Source organism: Erpetoichthys calabaricus, chromosome 17 (assembly GCF_900747795.2).
Source record: "Erpetoichthys calabaricus chromosome 17, fErpCal1.3, whole genome shotgun sequence".
Classification (NCBI taxonomy): domain Eukaryota; kingdom Metazoa; phylum Chordata; class Cladistia; order Polypteriformes; family Polypteridae; genus Erpetoichthys; species Erpetoichthys calabaricus.
This window is the reverse complement of record NC_041410.2, coordinates 40,949,563-40,967,556: the sequence shown is the minus strand read 5'-3', so window position 1 is coordinate 40,967,556 and position 17,994 is coordinate 40,949,563. Positions and strand designations below refer to the sequence as shown.

Sequence of the window (17,994 nt, the reverse complement as noted above, 5' to 3'; positions counted from 1 at the left end):
ACTTTAATTTGGTTTGCACTGTTTTGGGTGTGACTGATGTTGAGGTGATTATATCATTGTTTGGCTAATTTCTGAAGGAAGGAAGGAAGGGTAATGTACAGTTCATCTAAGTTTAAGGAAACGTCCCTGAGGGTGATCTTACCAGTCTGTCTTTTCAAGTCCTAAGCTGTCCATGATTATTTCGCTCAGTTTATCTAAGCATTCTTTCGGTTGGTAGTAAGGTACTGATATATATTGGTCATAGTATTCAATACATTTTTGGAATAATGAACATATGATGATCATGCCATGCCATTGCATTACATCCCCCTGCCATTTTTTCCTAAAGGGTATTTTTAGACTTAATAAAAAGGATTTGTCTTACAATTAATATGGAAGATCAGTAATGTTCACAGGATGGCAAGTTTTTTAAGGTTATCTCCAGGGGTCTCATTTATAAAACTTAATGTGGAATCGAGCTCTAAAATATCAAGTCAAGTCAAGTTGGGCAGCATGCACTGGTACAGTGCGTTGCTGCACCCACTACACGTCGAAACAGTTCGGGATCCCGGTTGGAAACCCCACAGGCAGACACACGGTCCAGTCCTACCCTCCGGAAATGACCCTGTATCTGCCGCAACCAGGTGTTATGTGGGCGACCCCTTGGCCTGGTCAAGCCATTTGGGTCCCCAACAATGAGGATCTTACGAGCTGGATCACCCTCGGGGAAACGCGCCACATGGCCGTAGTGCCGTAACTGATGCTCCCTCAAAATGCAGGTAATGTGCCTCATTCAGGAGTCCATGAGTAACCGCTCATTCGACACAAAGTCAAACCAATGGTACCCAAGGATTTTCCGGAGAGACACAGTACCAAAGGAGTCCAGTCTTCGTCTCAGGTCACTAGATAGCGTCCATGTCTCACAACCATATAGTAAGACAGGAAGCACCAGGACTCTAAAGACTTGGACCTTCTTCCCTTTGCATAGATATCGGGAGCGTCACACACCCCTTTCCAGCGACCTCATGACCCCCCTGCTCTTCCAATTTATCTACTGACTTTACAGGAAGAGTCACCAGAGACATGAATGTCACTGCCAAGGTAAGTAAACATCTCAACAAGGTCAACACTCTCTCCGCAAACAGACAAACCGCTGATGGCTGTGCCCAAGAGGTCATTAAAGGCCTGGATCTAAAATATGCTTGTGCTAAAATAAAAAAAAAAAAAATAGTTTATAAAACCTGGTGTATGCATGTTTCTATGGAATTTACCTTTGTAAATCTCAGTCACCTTGTAAATGTGCATATGTAAAAGCCCCTCAAACACTGCTTGGTTGCTGCTTTGAAGCAACCATATATTGAACATGCTAATCAGCCTCAAACAAATACAGTCACAATGCTGCAGAACTTGATTGGCTGCTAGAGCAGTCTCCCTCATGACATATTGAATCCCCACCCCTTTTTTAATGTGTACATATTCTTGCTGTTGAAAAGTCAGCATTGTGTCTGAAATCATAATAAACATCTTTTGTTTAAGGGGAGCAAGATGCGTTTCCTAGACACGTTGAGTATGCATATGGTCATCTCAGGATTGACTGGGTTTCAGCGCTCCCTGTGGATGGCCAACAAGCATGGCAAGAGACAAGGTCTTCAAGAGGTCAAAGAACACATCCGGAAGACCGGGAGAAGGAAACAGGGGCTTGAAGTAAGTGGTGAAAATTTGCTTACATCTTCATAGAGCAAAGTAAAATGAACTAATTCTGTACAGTGATCCCTCGCTATATCGCGCTTCGCCTTTCGCGGCTTCACTCCATCGCGGATTTTATATGTAAGCATATTTAAATATATATCGCGGATTTTTCGCTGCTTCGCAGGTTTCTGCGGACAATGGGTCTTTTAATTTCTGGTACATGCTTCCTCAGTTGGTTTGCCCAGTTGATTTCATACAAGGGACGCTATTGGCAGATGGCTGAGAAGCTACCCAACTTACTTTCTCTCTCTCTCTCTTGCGCTGACGTAGGGGGGTGTGAGCAGGGGGCTGTGTGCAGCTGCTTCCTGAAGGACATGCTGCTCGGTGCTTCCTATACTTAAAAGCTCAAAGGGCACGTATTGATTTTTGACTTTGTTTTTCTGTGGCTCTCTCTCTCTCCCTGCTCCTGACGGAGGGGGTGTGAGCTGCCGCCTTCAACAGCTTTGTACCGGCGGTGCTTCGCATACTTAAAAGCCGAAAAGCCCTATTGATTTTTTTTTTTGACTGCTTGCTTTGTTCTTTCTTTCCTGACGCGCACTCCTTTGAAAAGGAAGATATGTTTGCATTCTTTTAATTGTGAGACAGAACTGTCATCTCTGTCTTGTCATGGAGCACAGTTTAAACTTTTGAAAAAGAGACAAATGTTTGTTTGCAGTGTTTGAATAACGTTCCTGTCTCTCTACAACCTCCTGTGTTTCTGCGCAAATCTGTGACCCAAGCATGACAATATAAAAATAACCATATAAACATATGGTTTCTACTTCGCGGATTTTCTTATTTCGCGGGTGGCTCTGGAACGCAACCCCCGCGATGGAGGAGGGATTACTGTACTTCTTGCCTCAAATGCATAAAACTAAATTTGACATAATAGACAGGGCTCGACATTAACGGTTTCCATTAGCTACCAGTTTGAGACATTCAATAACCACTTTTTGGCCCCTGGTTGACAAGACTGTCAATCACAATAGTGATGTACAAAGTTTTTGCTCATTATGTGTTAGTAGCAGATCAATATATAACTTGCCAGTTACTAGTTGTTTTTTGCGATTAAAATTTAAGCTGCGGTCATGTGCACTGCACTTCCAACTTTCCTATATACAGATAAAGAAAGTTAAAAAACAGTATAGTGACAGATCGCCGTACAAACGCATGTGAGCAGGGAGGGCATCAGGACTGTTAAGTCTCCTTAACTTAGAGAGACCAACATGGAGGACTAAAAAAATCCCACAGAATCCATGTCCGCTATAATGTCTGGTATATGGAACTTAGTACGTTAATGTTTGCGAAGATGAAAGATAGAGTACCTATAACATTGCCAGAAGAAAGTCGTCTGCAGTGGAACTAAAGTAACTAGTCATTTGGCACTACAAATTTGATGACATTTAAGCTTACACCACATACCAGAATATGCTGTCTCTCAATAACTTTCATTACATATGAGTGACTTGTTCACTTCTTTTAGATTATTTCTTTGAAGTACTGCAATGTTAATAAAATTCATTAAACAATAACATATTTTAGTAGTAAAAATGTTTTTTATATGAACTTCAAATACATGGATCAATACTTTACAAACCCAACTACGAAAGACGTAGGAGAAATGCTGGCAAAACTTTTAGAAAAAGGACATAAAACTGGCAGAGATAACACATAAGTGTCCACTTTTAGATTTCATTTACATTGAAATATGAGAAAGATTGTTGCATATTATTGTTCAAATGACGTTTGCTATACAGACGGTGTACATACTGAATGTAAAATGATTTTGTTAGAGTATATAAAATTGTACTTAGTTTAAAATATTTAAATTACTAATAATTTAATGCAACCTATAAGGAATCCATGTGGTTTTGCTTATACTGTTGTGGTTTGGGAATTTATGCCAAAAGTAGGGATGCTTTTTCATTTTGCTGGGTTTGGAGATGCCATCCTGAAGCCAACTCTGATAATTTTGGCTTGTTTAAGGAGTATGTTTTAATTTTCTTGTGCCAAGTATTACATTAAAGGAAGATTATAAAATGGATTTTAGGATGGAATCATAAGTCAGCGCACATTAATTAAACAAAGAATGTCTACATGCAAGAATGCTGCAAAAATTAAAAATAAAATGAAATAACACCTATGCAATTTCATTTTCCACACACATAATTCAATTCAATTCTTTATTGTCAAGTGTACAAGTACCATGTACAATGAAATGCTTGCTTGCATGTGCCCCTGCAGACAGTGAACATAGACAAAAAAAACCCACAATAAATAAATGAATATAAATAAGTAAATAAATAAAACCAGAATCCTAGGAATAAATAGAGACAGTGGCAGAACTATATGTGCAGGTAGCAGTGGAGGTGACACAAGGTTACTGTTTGTTCATGAGTTTGATTGCATTTGGGTAGAAGCTGTTCCTGAACCTGGAGGTGTGCGTCCGAATGGACTTTAGTCGCTTCCCAGATGGAAGGAGAGTGAAAAGTGACAGTGCAGGGTGGCTGGGGTCTTGCCTGATATGGTTCACTTTCCTGAGACAGCGTATAGTGTGGATATCATGGATCGCAGGGAGCTGTGTGCCCGTGATCTGCTGTGCTGTACTCACCACATACTGCAGAGCTCTGCAGTCCTGAACGGAGCAGTTGCTGTACCAGGATGTGATGCATCCAACCAAAGGTTGATGTCTGTTTGCCAAACACAGCAAATACTTTTGTACGTTAGTGTTGAGCCCTGATAGGATTACCTACTTTTTTTAAAAGAATACACTGAAGAATCACAATAATACATACAGTATGTACTCTCATATGCAACACATGGCTTCTGAAATTATATTGCATAAGGGTAACACAGATTTATAATGTAAATGTCAGATTCCCGTGCTTAATGTTAAGGAGGGTCATAACAGTACTATGTATATGTTGTTTGGTAGATTTCAGTAGTCTTCTGTCAAGACAGTAATAAAGCTGTAAATATGCAGGCAAGTGTTAATCAGGATGTGCTGTGAATTAGTTAATCTGAGTGCTTTATTGAACATAATTAACAGCAACATGTAAACTACATTTTTCTTTTTTGCCTTCCATAAATTAATTCTATGCCTTGATAGAACAGCTCTTGGGACTGGGTGAATATAAGTAGCATCAACAACCTGGCAGATGTTCATGCTCTTTATGTAGGAGGTTCACCACTGGAGAAAGAGGCCCGAGAGATCTTCATTAAAGGTACCATGCATGACATCAGGAACAGCTTTCAGGTCAGTGGAAGGAAGTATAATAATTGGGTAAACCGTGCCTGGGTTGCCTTGGGTGAATTTTACTTAAGAAAGGCAGGTTAAAAATTGGTCTAAAATTGTCAAACACAGAGGAGTCAAGATTATTTTTCTCGAGCAGGGGTTTAACAACTAAAGTCTTTAGACAGTCAGGGAAGACCCCGTATTTAATGATGAGTTTACTATGTCAAGTAAACTATCAATAAGTATATTAGACACTTTAAAAAAAAAAAAAAAAAGTCTGTTGGTACTGGGTCAGGGACACAGGTGGATGGTTCCAGCTAAGTAATTATTCTGATGATTCTGTGCAGTTTGGGGAGATATATGCTAGTGAAAGAATTTAACTTGCTTAAAAGGACATGCTGGGATTCAATTGGATTAACTTTGGGGGACGATGCACTAAATTATTTCTAATGTAATTTAATTTGTGTATAGAAAGTATAGTAAGCCTCACAAGTTCTGCTAATAGTTTTTAGGAGGCATTCCATTGAGTGTGCTGGGTTTAAAAGATGATCAGTAGTTTAAAATAAAACTCTTGGATTACTAGAGTTATTTATAATTTTAGGGAAATTGGACTGCCTCTCAAGGCAGACTGTGTTGTTATATTTAGTTATTTTTACCATCAGTATTTCCTAGTGGACTATCATTTTAGTTTTTCTCCATTTAAGCTCAGCTCTCTGACATGTTCTCTTAAATCAGACACTCTTTGGGTCTTCCAATGTATAATAGTGCTGAAGGATTTCTTAAGTGTCTTTTCAGGGGCCACTATGTCAACTATATTTCTCAGCTTACCATTAAAATTTGCTACCTTAATATTTACACTATTAGCACTATTGAGGTAAGCACTACAATCCGACTGATTGTTTAAAATATTAGCAAACATTGAAGCTGCAGATGTATCAAAGTATTTTTTTAATAATACACTTCACATTAGTTATCAGTATTTTTACATTAAGTAATATGCAAAAAAAGTCCGATAAACTGACATCCATGACTTGCCTTATGTCAACTTTTAATCCTTATGAAATCGCTAAATCCAACATGTGTCCTCCCTTATGTGTGGACTGGCTGACATGATGACTCAGATCAAAAGAGTGCAGGAAGTTCATGAATTCTTTTGCTTTCAGGTCACATTTGTTATGCACATGAAAATTAAAATCGTCTACAATTAGCATCCTGTCATAATTAGTTATTATTACAAAGTCTGAGAATCCCTTAGTAAAAGATGCATTATATTATGGAGGTCTATAAATGGTCAATACGAGAGTCTAGAAGACTCCTTGGGCAATGATGGCAATATGCTTGAAAGACATGAAAGTACCAAAACCTACATTTTTATTGTTGAATCGGCTCACATAAATACTCAGTAAACTGCCACCTTTTTTGCCATGACAAACTGAATGAGCAAAGCTGTAATTCGTAGGTGCTGCTTAAGTTCACACAGCCGCACCATCCAAGCTCAATCATGTTTCATTTAGTAAGAGAAAGTCGATGTTCCTATCATTGATAAGTTAGTTAATGTAAAAGTCTTACTGGTTAATGCTCTAATATTTAACAGAGCAATGTTTAAGGACTTGGTAGAGCAGAGCTGAATCAGAATGTTAAGGCAGCTTGAAATAATAAGTAGGTAATTAAGCAATTGAGTTGTAAGAAAAACCCATAGTGACTACTGCAGCCCTCCATTATTGAACTTGGGGATTCCTTTACCACAGAAACATTTACTTCTATGTTGTTCCTTCTCGATCAGCTCCTACTCACTTGTGATAACCTCTTCTCTTTTTTAACACTTCTGCAAAGTCTGTCTTTTAAATTCACTTTGATCTGGAGACTCCACCTGATGCCATTGCTGTCCTTTAATTTCATGCAGTTGGACCATTAAATGCATCCTTGCTGTTAGGCTCTTTGCTCTTACACTGTCTCCATGGCTAAGGGATTATTATGGATAATGACAGAAATCTGGGTTTTTGAAATTCAAATCCAGCAGCATAACTTAAAATAACTTTAGTAAAATGAATGTAGTAATTATAATACAGAATTAAAGTAACATGTTGACTGTAGGTGAGCCTCTTTATAACTTCACTTGGTTCTCAGTCAGAAACACTTTAAGTACAGCAGACTTATGTGAAGCATTGTTGATTGGAATTGATTAAGCTAATCTTAAAAAAGGGCTGAAATTACAACTTGGAAAATATCAGAATTACTAAATGTCACTATGTTAACAGTAAAATTTGTGAACTTCAGGAATTAATGCGGTACTGTGCATTGGACGTCTGTGCCACGCAAGAAGTTTTCAGGGAACAGATGCCACTCTTCATGGAAAGGTAAGTCTGTTTAATGGATGATGCTGTAAATGACAATGAAAAGACCGCATGAGAGTATTATGAAGTCTGCATTTTTATAGTATACCTGTATTGGTTTGCCATTTTTTTCCCCGTACATCCTATTGGCTCAATAAAATATATCTGTAACACATATTTGTGTTAATTTGGGCATTTTCATTCAATATGATGTGTGAAGTTCTGACACATTAAAGTTAGAAAAGCAGCTTAAGCTTATGTTTATATGGTGCCCTTTACAGTAGGCTTGCTCAAAGTGTTGCTGATTATTAAATGTAAAATAGCAGATGTTCTTGCAAACATAGCAAAAAAAAAAATAACAATAGGCAACTGAAGTATTAAATAGCAAATCTTGCATACTTACTGTGTTTAACTTCAGGTGCCAGCCAAGAAGAGTTAAATAAAAATTCTATTTGAAATTTGATTGAGTTAAGCCTTTGGAGCTGCAACTGACTGACATTCTGTCTGGGGAGGGATCTGTCTTGTGGCCAGTGCTGCCAAAATGGGCTTTGACCTCTCACATTCTTGAACTGGTTAGAGCAAGTTTGAAAAAAAATGTTGTTTTTAAAACACTAGAGATTAGCTGCTGTCATTGAAAGTTGTACATTCAAGAGCTGCCTATAGCGGTTTTATCATTTGAAAGCTTTGGCCTGGTGGTCCAAAGCTGCAGTCACTCTAATGAGGTGTCATTTCTTTTTTACAGCTGAAGGTCAAAAGCCTCTGTTTCAAAGTTGGAAGTCAGGCTAGAAACACTACAAATAGAGTTAAATGGTTACTGTTAGTAATGTTCAATAGATGTAATACTTTAGTCACAATGATGATCTTGACATAAAGTTGTCAGAGAGGCTAGTGAGACATTAAAATGATTCATTTTAACATTAGTTAGCTATGCTGAAGTAATAGATCTTAAGTGACTCTGTCTAGAATGATTTTGTTTATTTTATTTTTTTTTTTTTTTTTAAATTGCATTGCACGTACTGGGTGAAAAGGTGCCCACATCCAGTGACATTTGCAGGAATGCTGGAAATGGGTGTTTCCTACCTGCCTGTGAATCAGAACTGGGGCCGTTACCTAGAGGAGTCACAGAGCACATTTGATGAGCTTCAGCGTGAGATGAAAAAGTCGCTTATGAATCTGGCAGATGATGCATGCCAGCTACTTGAAGATGACAGGTGAGTCTGAGTATTCACTATGCAATGAAGTACAATTAAACTTTCCAACACAAGAAAACAAATAAGTCAAAATTATCTTTGAACATACATACAAACTAAGAATCAAACAGCTTGTAGTTGAGCAAACCCTTAATTACTGTAAAACTTTATCAACCTGGTGATTTTATAGTTCTTGGTTAAATTATTCAGGCTACAGCTTCAATGGCCCGAGACAAGTTTCAGTTTTTTCCTAATATTGGCAATACTACGGATATGGGTAATACTACGGTATCTTCATTATTTAATTTCTACACTTTAACATCAGTACAATCAATTACATTATTTACTCATGTAGTTTATATACCCTGAAACTTTGTTATTACACAACATGACCGCAGATATTTGCATATGCCATTGACCATGAGATTGGTGATGAGTACCATAGATTCAAAAATGTGACTGAGGAAGTTGGTGTCAGAGAACTGAATGATTCCTGATTATTTAAAAAGCCTGGATTGATAATCTCTGCAGTTTCCTTGTGGATCATTGGTATTTACATGTTAGCTTAATATAATGAAAGCCTTGTTATATACAGTAGAAATACATGCCAGCACTCCTGATGTCAGTGCTTATAGTAATGTTTAAGCGTGTTCAGTTTTTTCTTTTTAATCTTGTATAGTATTCAGAGTGCGGGCTCACAGCTCTGTAGCCAGTTTACAGCACAAATTTCTTATTTTGTATTTAGTTTTGTATTGCTCTTCTGTTGCAATACGTTTCTTATACACAACCTTACACAGAAAAGAACCTGCTAGAAACTACTTGATGCATAACAGATAGGACACAATTTCATCATTGTTGTAAGTTTAACTGCCGTTTTCCAGGTTTGCCTAAGTTATCTGGTTGGCCACAGATCTTTCTCCCCCACTCTTTGTGGTGCTGGGCCTCCTTTAGGGTAAGATCTATTCTTTTCATATCATCTGCCACCACCTCCATTCGCATCATTTGCTTCCCTCTTGGCCTCATTCCCTCGACTTCCATCTTGGCTCTCAACTTCATCCACTCATCCTACTCCTTTATCTACATGCCATCTTGGTCTGTTTCTCCTAAGCACAACATCTGTGGCCTACACACCAAATATTAATTTCTTAGCTCAGCATTCATCTCCCTCTCATTCTATGAAACTCTACACATCTATTTCATCTTTCTGATGTCCACCTGTTCTGACTACAAGTATCCTTTGGTCATGCCTAACTCGCAAAAAATAATTCTCAAGCAGCTTTTGCAAACTTTTCTTCTTCAAAGTTAGAGACTTCTTTTGTCTTTATAAAAACAAAGACACACTTGGGAATCTTCATACTTGGGCCGTTTGCTACAACTCTGTAATTAAAATATTTTAAATTCATTGCAAACACCTTTAAACCGTGCTTTATTTTACCTGAGAAAAGCTGTTTTTCTCTTTTGGGACTTAAATTGTTTAATGTTGGAAGCCATGGCAAAGCCAGTAAATGACAAAAACAAGAGCAGATTCTATCAGTCTAAAGGAACAGACTATTCTGAAGTTGTACTTTCTGTTCCATTGCTTTATTTGCCAAATTAATGAAGTTACTATTGTTTTATTTTGCCAGAGTTACTTTAAAAGTAAAGACCGAGAGAGCAACAAATAGAGTTCAGCTTCAGGTATTTGAAGAACCACAGTACCCATACTTTATTATACTGTGTTTGATGTAGTGCTGGGCGGTATACCGGTTCATACCAAAAAAACGTTTTTTATTTTTGTTATGATATGGATTTTTTCTTGTACCACAACACCGGTTTAAATATCCTAAACAACGTTCAGAACGTGGCGCAGCAGGAAACTGTTTAAATGGGGACCTTTTTCACTGCTGCACCGCAAAACACGCATGCAACGGAGTACATGCGTTAGTGGAGGTATTGAAAGGTGAAAATGGACAGTGAACATTCTGAAACTGAAGCTGTAGCAGACGATAAAGTTGAACATGATGACTCAGAAGAACTTTTGCAGAAAAAAGGAGCCGTGTCTATTGTATGGAGATACTTTGGTTTTAAAAGGTCAGATGTGGACCATTATGTTCAAATGTGTGAATACTGTTTCTTTGCTACTGGATAGTACTGCAAGCCAAGTTGTACTTGTTTTATTTTATTTTTTTTCAATACTGTGTAATGTACCTGGGTACTGTGTAATAGTGTGATGACATGTTGAATTTATTCTCAACATTTCCACTTTAATCTCGACGCTTATGAAGAGAATAAAGTCGACATGTTGACATTATTCTCAACATTTCTACTTTATTCTCGCCGTTTATGTCGAGATTAAAGTCGACATGTTGACTTTATTCTCGTAATTTGTCATAAAGTAGAACATCGTAAACTAAACTTCATCTTAAAATGAATATTTAATTTACTAGATTTTCTCAAACCCGTCATAAGTTATGTAGCACATTAAATGATTTGTGTTAATTGTTCCCGAGCCATGTTAATCGCTATGTGCTTCTTAAACTGACTTCCTCTTCCACTAAGAGGAGGTGCAGGCAGCGATCACCACACGGAATATATTAATTTCATGATATTCCTGCTCCCTGAACATTTAGAATGCTAAGATAAATACTTGATATCATTTTTATGAAGAAATGCATTAGAGCATGTATTAATCATATGGGAGGACAGTGGCATGGAGGGTGCACTGCTGCATCGCAGCAAGGGGATCCCGGGTGTTCCCTGCCTTGAATTTGCATGTTTTTCTGGTGGGTTTACTCGGCGTGCTTGTTTTTTTTTCAAAGTCATGTAGGATGTGGGGTTTTGTTATGCTATATTGACCCTGCTAGTATATGTATTGCTCGTATTCACCCTGCAATGTGCTGGTGCCCTGTTCGGGATTTGCTCCTGCCTCGTACACAATTCTTGCTGGGATAGGTGCAACCCTGAATAGATGGCATAATTAAACATATATAACGAAGATTTTTTTTAAAGTTCTGAACACTCCATGGTCTAAGTTTATAACTACGTTTAATTTCACAAAGACTTTTATCGTGTGGTGATTGGTTATGTGGAGAAAGAAAAAGAAAGGATAGGACCTGGGGGTTTGCTACGTCAGACAGAGACAGCACGCATGCAATAAAGAAAGCCCGCTCAGAAGAACATCCATTGAATTCTGTGTTTGTGTCTCCGACCACCAGATCACAAACCCAATATTTACACAATATTTAAGTTAACCTGTGCGATACCAATTCATACATCCAGTTTTTTTGGAGCCTCGTCTCACCTGCCATAAAGTTCTCTACACTGAACGTACACCTGGGGACCCCTTACTGCGAGGGAGCAGCACTACCGTGCATGTTTAATACCTGCTTTAATGCATTTCATCATGAAAATTTATCTTAGCATTCTACATTTTCAGAGAGCAGGAATATCATGAAGTGAATGTATTCTGTGCGGCGATCGCTGCCTGCGCCTCCTCTTAGTGCAAGAGGAAGTCAGTTTAATAAGCGCATATCGATTTACAACTGGGTCGGGGAACACTTAACACAAAGCATTTAATGTGCTACATTAACTTATAACGGGGTTTGAGAACATATAGTAAATTAAACATTGATTTTCTACTTTAATGACAAAATAAACTATCAGAATAAAGTGGAAATGCCGACTTTAATCTCGATATAAACGGCGAGAATAAAGTAGAACTGTCGATTTTAATCTCGACATAAGCGTTGAGATTAAAGTGGAAATGTCGAGAATAAAGTCAACATGTTGACTTTATTCTCGACATATAGTTTTTTTTTTTCTTCACCGTGGCCCTAATACGCTTCCATAATGCAAGTTCTAGTTTTATTATTTATGTATATAGCTTAGCTTGAAGCAAGGTCTATATTAATGCAGTTTGCCTTAATGATGGTTTAGTTGGTAAAGATGTCATCACCAACTTGCACTTATTTTATTTTAATTTGGTGAGTTGGTCTCGTCCGTTATAGAAGATGGACGTCTGAAGCAGAGCTCTGCTAGCAGCGGCTTTATTTTCCCACGTATTTCATATTATTTAGAGGTATCCTGTATTTAACCCAACCCAAGGAACTTTCACTACAATATATAAGCATGAGTAACAAGAAGAGAAGTCAGAAAGAACCAGAAAAGAAACTTAAAGCTGCATCGAAGTATGGACAGACATCCGGCCCGAGTGCGAGGTATGGCCTCTCGGAGACTGACCTGGAACAGGCAGACGAATGGTCAGATTTCCTAGGACCCCGCTCCATTGTATCGTCTCCAGTCGAGAGTGAAAATGGGAGCGAAGGTGCAAGTGATACAGGTCACGATGGATCGCCGATTTCTGAGGATCATTCGAGACTAGAAAACGCCCTGCAGGACGTGCTCTCATCTACTTATCGCGAGCCCGCAGGAGCTGCAATCCCACTTGCGGAGCATGACAGCCGAAGCGAACTATCTGAACTGAGAGAGATGATGAAAGAGATGATCTCTTCACTGGCCACTGCCACGGCTACAGCCATAAGTGAGCTTAAGAAGGATAACAAAGACCAGGAAATGCGTCTATTTAAACGTTTTGACGCGACCTTTAAAGGCATCTTGGAGAAATTAGATAAACACATTGAAGAAAATAGATCCAAACTGAAAAAACTTGCCGATCAGATGAATGACGTTACAGATCAGCTGGAGGATGTTAAGCAGGCATTCACGGCTCGAGTTGACACAGCGGAACAATTGGCGTCTAACGCCGATGAAAAAGCTACAGCTGCGAATTCCGAATGCAAAAAACTCTGAGACAGACTTGCGGCCCTGGAAGATGGGTGCACAAGAAGTAATATAAGAATTGAAGGTGTACCTGAGAAACGAGAAAGCTCAAACCCAGTGAAATTTGCAGTAGAATTACTCTAAAATAATCGGAGATGACTTTAAATTTGATACCGAGATAGCAGCAGCTTATTGCATACTCAGATCAAGCCCCTTTAAACCCAGGTCTTTTATAGTCCGCTTCGAGCGATTACGATGTAAGCTTGATGTGATGACACTTCTCAGACACAAGCAAGAGATTATATTTGAAAATAATCTTATTCGTATTTTCCCAGACTTCTCACCATTAACAGCTGCAAAACGCGTAGCCTACTTTAACATTAAAAAGCTGCTACAGAAAGCCGATATCAAATACAGCCTCTTGTATCTTGCCAAACTGAAAGTGGAAGTTCAAGACCAATATTATGTATTTTCAAGCAAGGAGGAAGCTGAAAAGGAATTAAAGAAGCTGTTGCCGACACTCTTTTGAAAGTTAATAAGGAGCCGTATTCTTTCATGGCATGGGAAGGACATATCATCTGCTGTCAGATCCACTTTTAAAGAGACTGGTATTATAATTATACATCTTTTTCTTAACTTGGACACTATATGTTTATGTCTTAATTACAGTTATACTGTAGACATGAGTGTGTGGAAGTAATTAAAGTAGGTTTTTTTTTTTTTTTTTTTTTTTTTTTACTTAAAGTAGACTGTTTAATATCATACCCATGGTTTATTGCTATTTCTACTATTACATTAGGATCTACTATGTTTGTCCTAGACCACTTTTTAAAATCATTCCCAGGGTTCATTATTTTATTATCTTAATATCTTAAAATTGCTGAAGATTATTTTAAGCTTAAAGACTGTTAATGATTATATTTTTGGCAGATAGTATTTAGACTTCAGTTGCAATAGATATCTCTACTTTGTTTTAATTCTCAAACGCCACTTGGGGGGCGTTATTGTTTTGTTTTGGACGTGCTCTGTCTCTTTGTATGTCAGAGGACTGGGACATTGCGAAGTGGGATCAAGCCTCATGCGGGGAGGCAAAATGGGGGGGTGGGGGGAGAGAAGGAGAGCAGGCTATATTTAATCTATTCTTCTAATCCTTATAACTATAAATATCATCGTAACAATAGGCTATGTGGCAATAACTCGTGGGGAAATATGAAATTAAGATTAAAACTGCCTCACTACCAGTTAAGACTATAAAATGACATTAAAAGCTCAGAATCAATGTCTCTATGATGGGACAGTTAACTTTGTGAGCTGGAATGTTAAAGGCCTGAATCACGAATTAAAGAGAAAGAAAGTATGCTCTCACCTAACAGGCTTAAACGCTAAAATAGTATTTTTACAGGAGACCCACTTACTAAGCAAGGATCAGTCCAGACTACAAAAAGACTGGACTGGCCAAATGTTCCATTCTAGCTTTACGAAGAAAACTAGAGGTGTGGGAATTCTCATACACAGAACAGTCCCATTTGTAGCATCAGATGTAGTAATGGACCCTGAAGGGAGATATGTGATGGTCATGGGCAACTTATTTAACAGTAAAATGATTTTGATAAATGTTTATGCACCCAATGTCGATGATAAGGAATTCATGCAAAATCTATTTGCATCCATTCCCAATGTGGACACTCATAAAATTATAATGGCTGGGGACTTCAATTGTGTTTTAAATCCACTCTTTGATAGGACTCCTGTGACAGGGGGGACGACATCTAACACTGCAAAGACAATTATACAGTTTGTAACTGACCACAACTTATCAGACCCCTGGAGGTTTCTTAACCCAAACTCAAGCACATATTCGTTCTACTCACCAGTGCATCATAGCTACTCAAGAATTGATTATTTTTTTTATAGATAATAATTTCTTGCCTACGATTAAATCGTGCAAATACGACACAATTGTTATCTCCGACCATGCCCCTCTAGTCTTGGAGCTAAAATCATTAAGCCCCTCACACTCACCTCGCAGATGGCGTCTTAATCCTGTGCTATTGGCAGACGAGAACTGCACAGAATTTATATCCAAACAAATCAGCTTCTTCTTAGAGACAAACACACCCTAAGAGGTTTCTGCAGGAACACTCTGGGAAACTCTAAAGGTCTTCTTAAGAGGACAGATTATTTCATATCTTTCCCACAGAAATAAATTAGAAACCAAGAAAGCGTCAGAGCTAAGAAGCAAAATTACTAGAATAGATGAAGAACAAGCCAGGAGTCCAAGTGAAGCTCTTCATAGGAAAAGGCAGGCTCTGCATACAGAACTCAACATCTTGACAACTAAAGAAACTGAACAACTTATAAATAAGTCAAGACATCATTACTATGAACACGGAGAAAAAGCTAATAAGCTTTTAGCTCAACAAATTCACAAACAAGAAGTTCGCAATGCAATCCCAGTAATCACCACCACGAATGGAGAAGAAATCATTGACCATAAAAATATAATGCACACATTTAGAGATTATTATAAATCCTTATATTCTTCTGAGTTCAAAGAAGACAACACACAATCTAATGCATTTCTGGATACATTACAGACACCACAAATAGATGCTTTAAGTGCTGAGGAACTGGATAAACCTCTGACCCTATCAGAATTACTAGATGCTATAAAGTCACTTCAAAGCGGGAAATCAGCAGGCCCTGATGGTTACCCCGTAGAATTTTATAAGAAATTCTCCACTCAGTTAGCTCCCCTCTTATTGGCAACATTTACAGAAGCTAGAGACAATCAAATTCTACCTCAAACTTTTCGTCAGGCATTAATCACCATCTTTCCTAAACAAAATAAGGACTTGTCACAATGTGCATCATACAGACCAATTTCACTCCTGAATAATGATGTTAAGATACTCTCAAAAATTATAGATAGAAGGATGGAGAAAGTGCTGCCCTCGGTAATATCACAGGATCAAACTGGATTTATTAAAGACCGACACTTATCTTCCAATCTCCGATGCCTGTTTAATGTAATATATTCACCAGCAAAGTCAAACACCCCAGAGATATTACTATCATTAGATGCAGAAAAAGCGTTTGATATGATTGAATGGAACTACCTTTTCACTGCATTGGAGAAATTTGGGTTTGGCCCGAATATTTGTGCATGGATCAAACTACTGTATACCAATCCAGAAGCTTCAGTTTGTATTAACAACATTTGCTTAGACTACTTTAAGCTAGAACGTGGCACCAGACAAGGATGCCCCTTGTCACCACTGCTGTTTACAATCGCCATTGAACCACTGACGGTTCACTGTCGAAATTCTTATCAGATAAAGGGGATTATCAGAGAAGGACTGGAACAGAAAATTTCTCTATATGCAGATGATATGGTTTTATATATATCAGACCCAGAAAACACTGTGCCTGCAGTTTTAACAGCACTCACAGAATTTCAAAAGATATCTGATCCCAGAATTAATCTGAATAAAAGTATACTCTTTCCAGTAAATCCACAAGCATATAATATTAGATTGGACACCCTACCTTTTACCATAGCAGATCAGTTTAAATACCTTGGGGTAAATATCACAAGTAAACATAAAGCTCTTTATCAACAAAATTATGCTGTCTGTATGGAAAAAATTAAGCAAGACTTGCATAGATGGTCAACCTTCATCTCACTCTAGCTGGAAGAATTAACATTGTTAAGATGAATATCCTTCCTAAACTTCTTTTTTTATTTCAAAACATTCCAGTATATATCAATAAATTGTTTTTTAAGCAATTAAATTCAACTATAACCTCATTTATTTGGAACTGAAAACACTCACGTATCCGAAGAGCGACCCCACAAAGACCTCAGGCAGAAGGTGGCATGGCTTTACCTAATTTCCAGTTTTATTACTGGGCAGCAAACATACAAGCCATAAAAACCTGGACACAAATAAATGAACATACACAGGCTTGGCCCGCAATAGACTTACAGTAATCCCTCGCTGCTTCGCGGTTCACTTTTCGCGGATTCACGACTTCGCAGATTTTATATGTAAGCATATCTAAATATATAATGCGGATTTTTCGCTGCTTCGCGGGTTTCTGCGGACAATGGGTCTTTTTACTTCTGGTACTTGCTTCCTCAGTTGGTTTGCCCAGTTGATTTCATACAAGAGATGCTATTGGCGGATGGCTGAGAAGCTACCCAATCAGAGCACGCAGTTAAGTTCCTGTGTGCTGCTGATTGGCTCAGCGATGGAGTGCTGCATTAACCAGGAAGTCTCATCTTAGTCATTCAGCATTAACGTGCTCCTGCTTCAGGGGCCGTGTCCAAACGCCAACAGAAGATGCAAATGATTCCAGAAAAGGTAAAAGTTTTGGATATGTTGAAGGAAGGGAACAGCTACACCACTGCAGGACACCATTACAGCATCAATGAGTCCACGATTCTTTTTATTTAAAAAGGAGGAAAAGCATATAAGATCTACAGCCGCAGTGTCCTTTAACCAGGGCGCAAAACGAGTTGCAAGTAGACGTGATAAGGCAGTAGTCTGGATGGAATCTGCTTTAGGAATCTTTGCAACAAGGTTGACGACGTCATGACCGCCTACAAGCTGCTCTTTGACCGGAAAAAGAAGCAGCAGCAGCAACTGCCGATCACAATGTTTTTGCAGCCTCGCAAAAAAGAGCCAGTTCCTACTACTACTACTACGGATACACCTTCGGAAACCATGGAGGAGGTGCCCCAGGAAATGGCACCACCGTCTGAAGA

General features: G+C 38.4%; 1 protein-coding gene across 5 annotated transcripts in view; it reads left to right on the top strand.

The window, feature by feature from the left end:
- The window catches only part of polg (polymerase (DNA directed), gamma), a 91,330-nt gene that overhangs the window by 10,435 nt on the left and 62,901 nt on the right, over positions 1-17,994 (top strand). For all 5 annotated transcript variants that reach the window (XM_028823757.2, XM_028823754.2, XM_028823756.2 and 2 more), the window contains exons 4-7: positions 1,516-1,683; positions 4,817-4,963; positions 7,220-7,299; positions 8,304-8,486. In XM_028823757.2, coding sequence (XP_028679590.1) covers positions 1,516-1,683; positions 4,817-4,963; positions 7,220-7,299; positions 8,304-8,486 — 578 coding nt within the window. The remainder of the gene's footprint in view (positions 1-1,515; positions 1,684-4,816; positions 4,964-7,219; positions 7,300-8,303; positions 8,487-17,994) is intronic.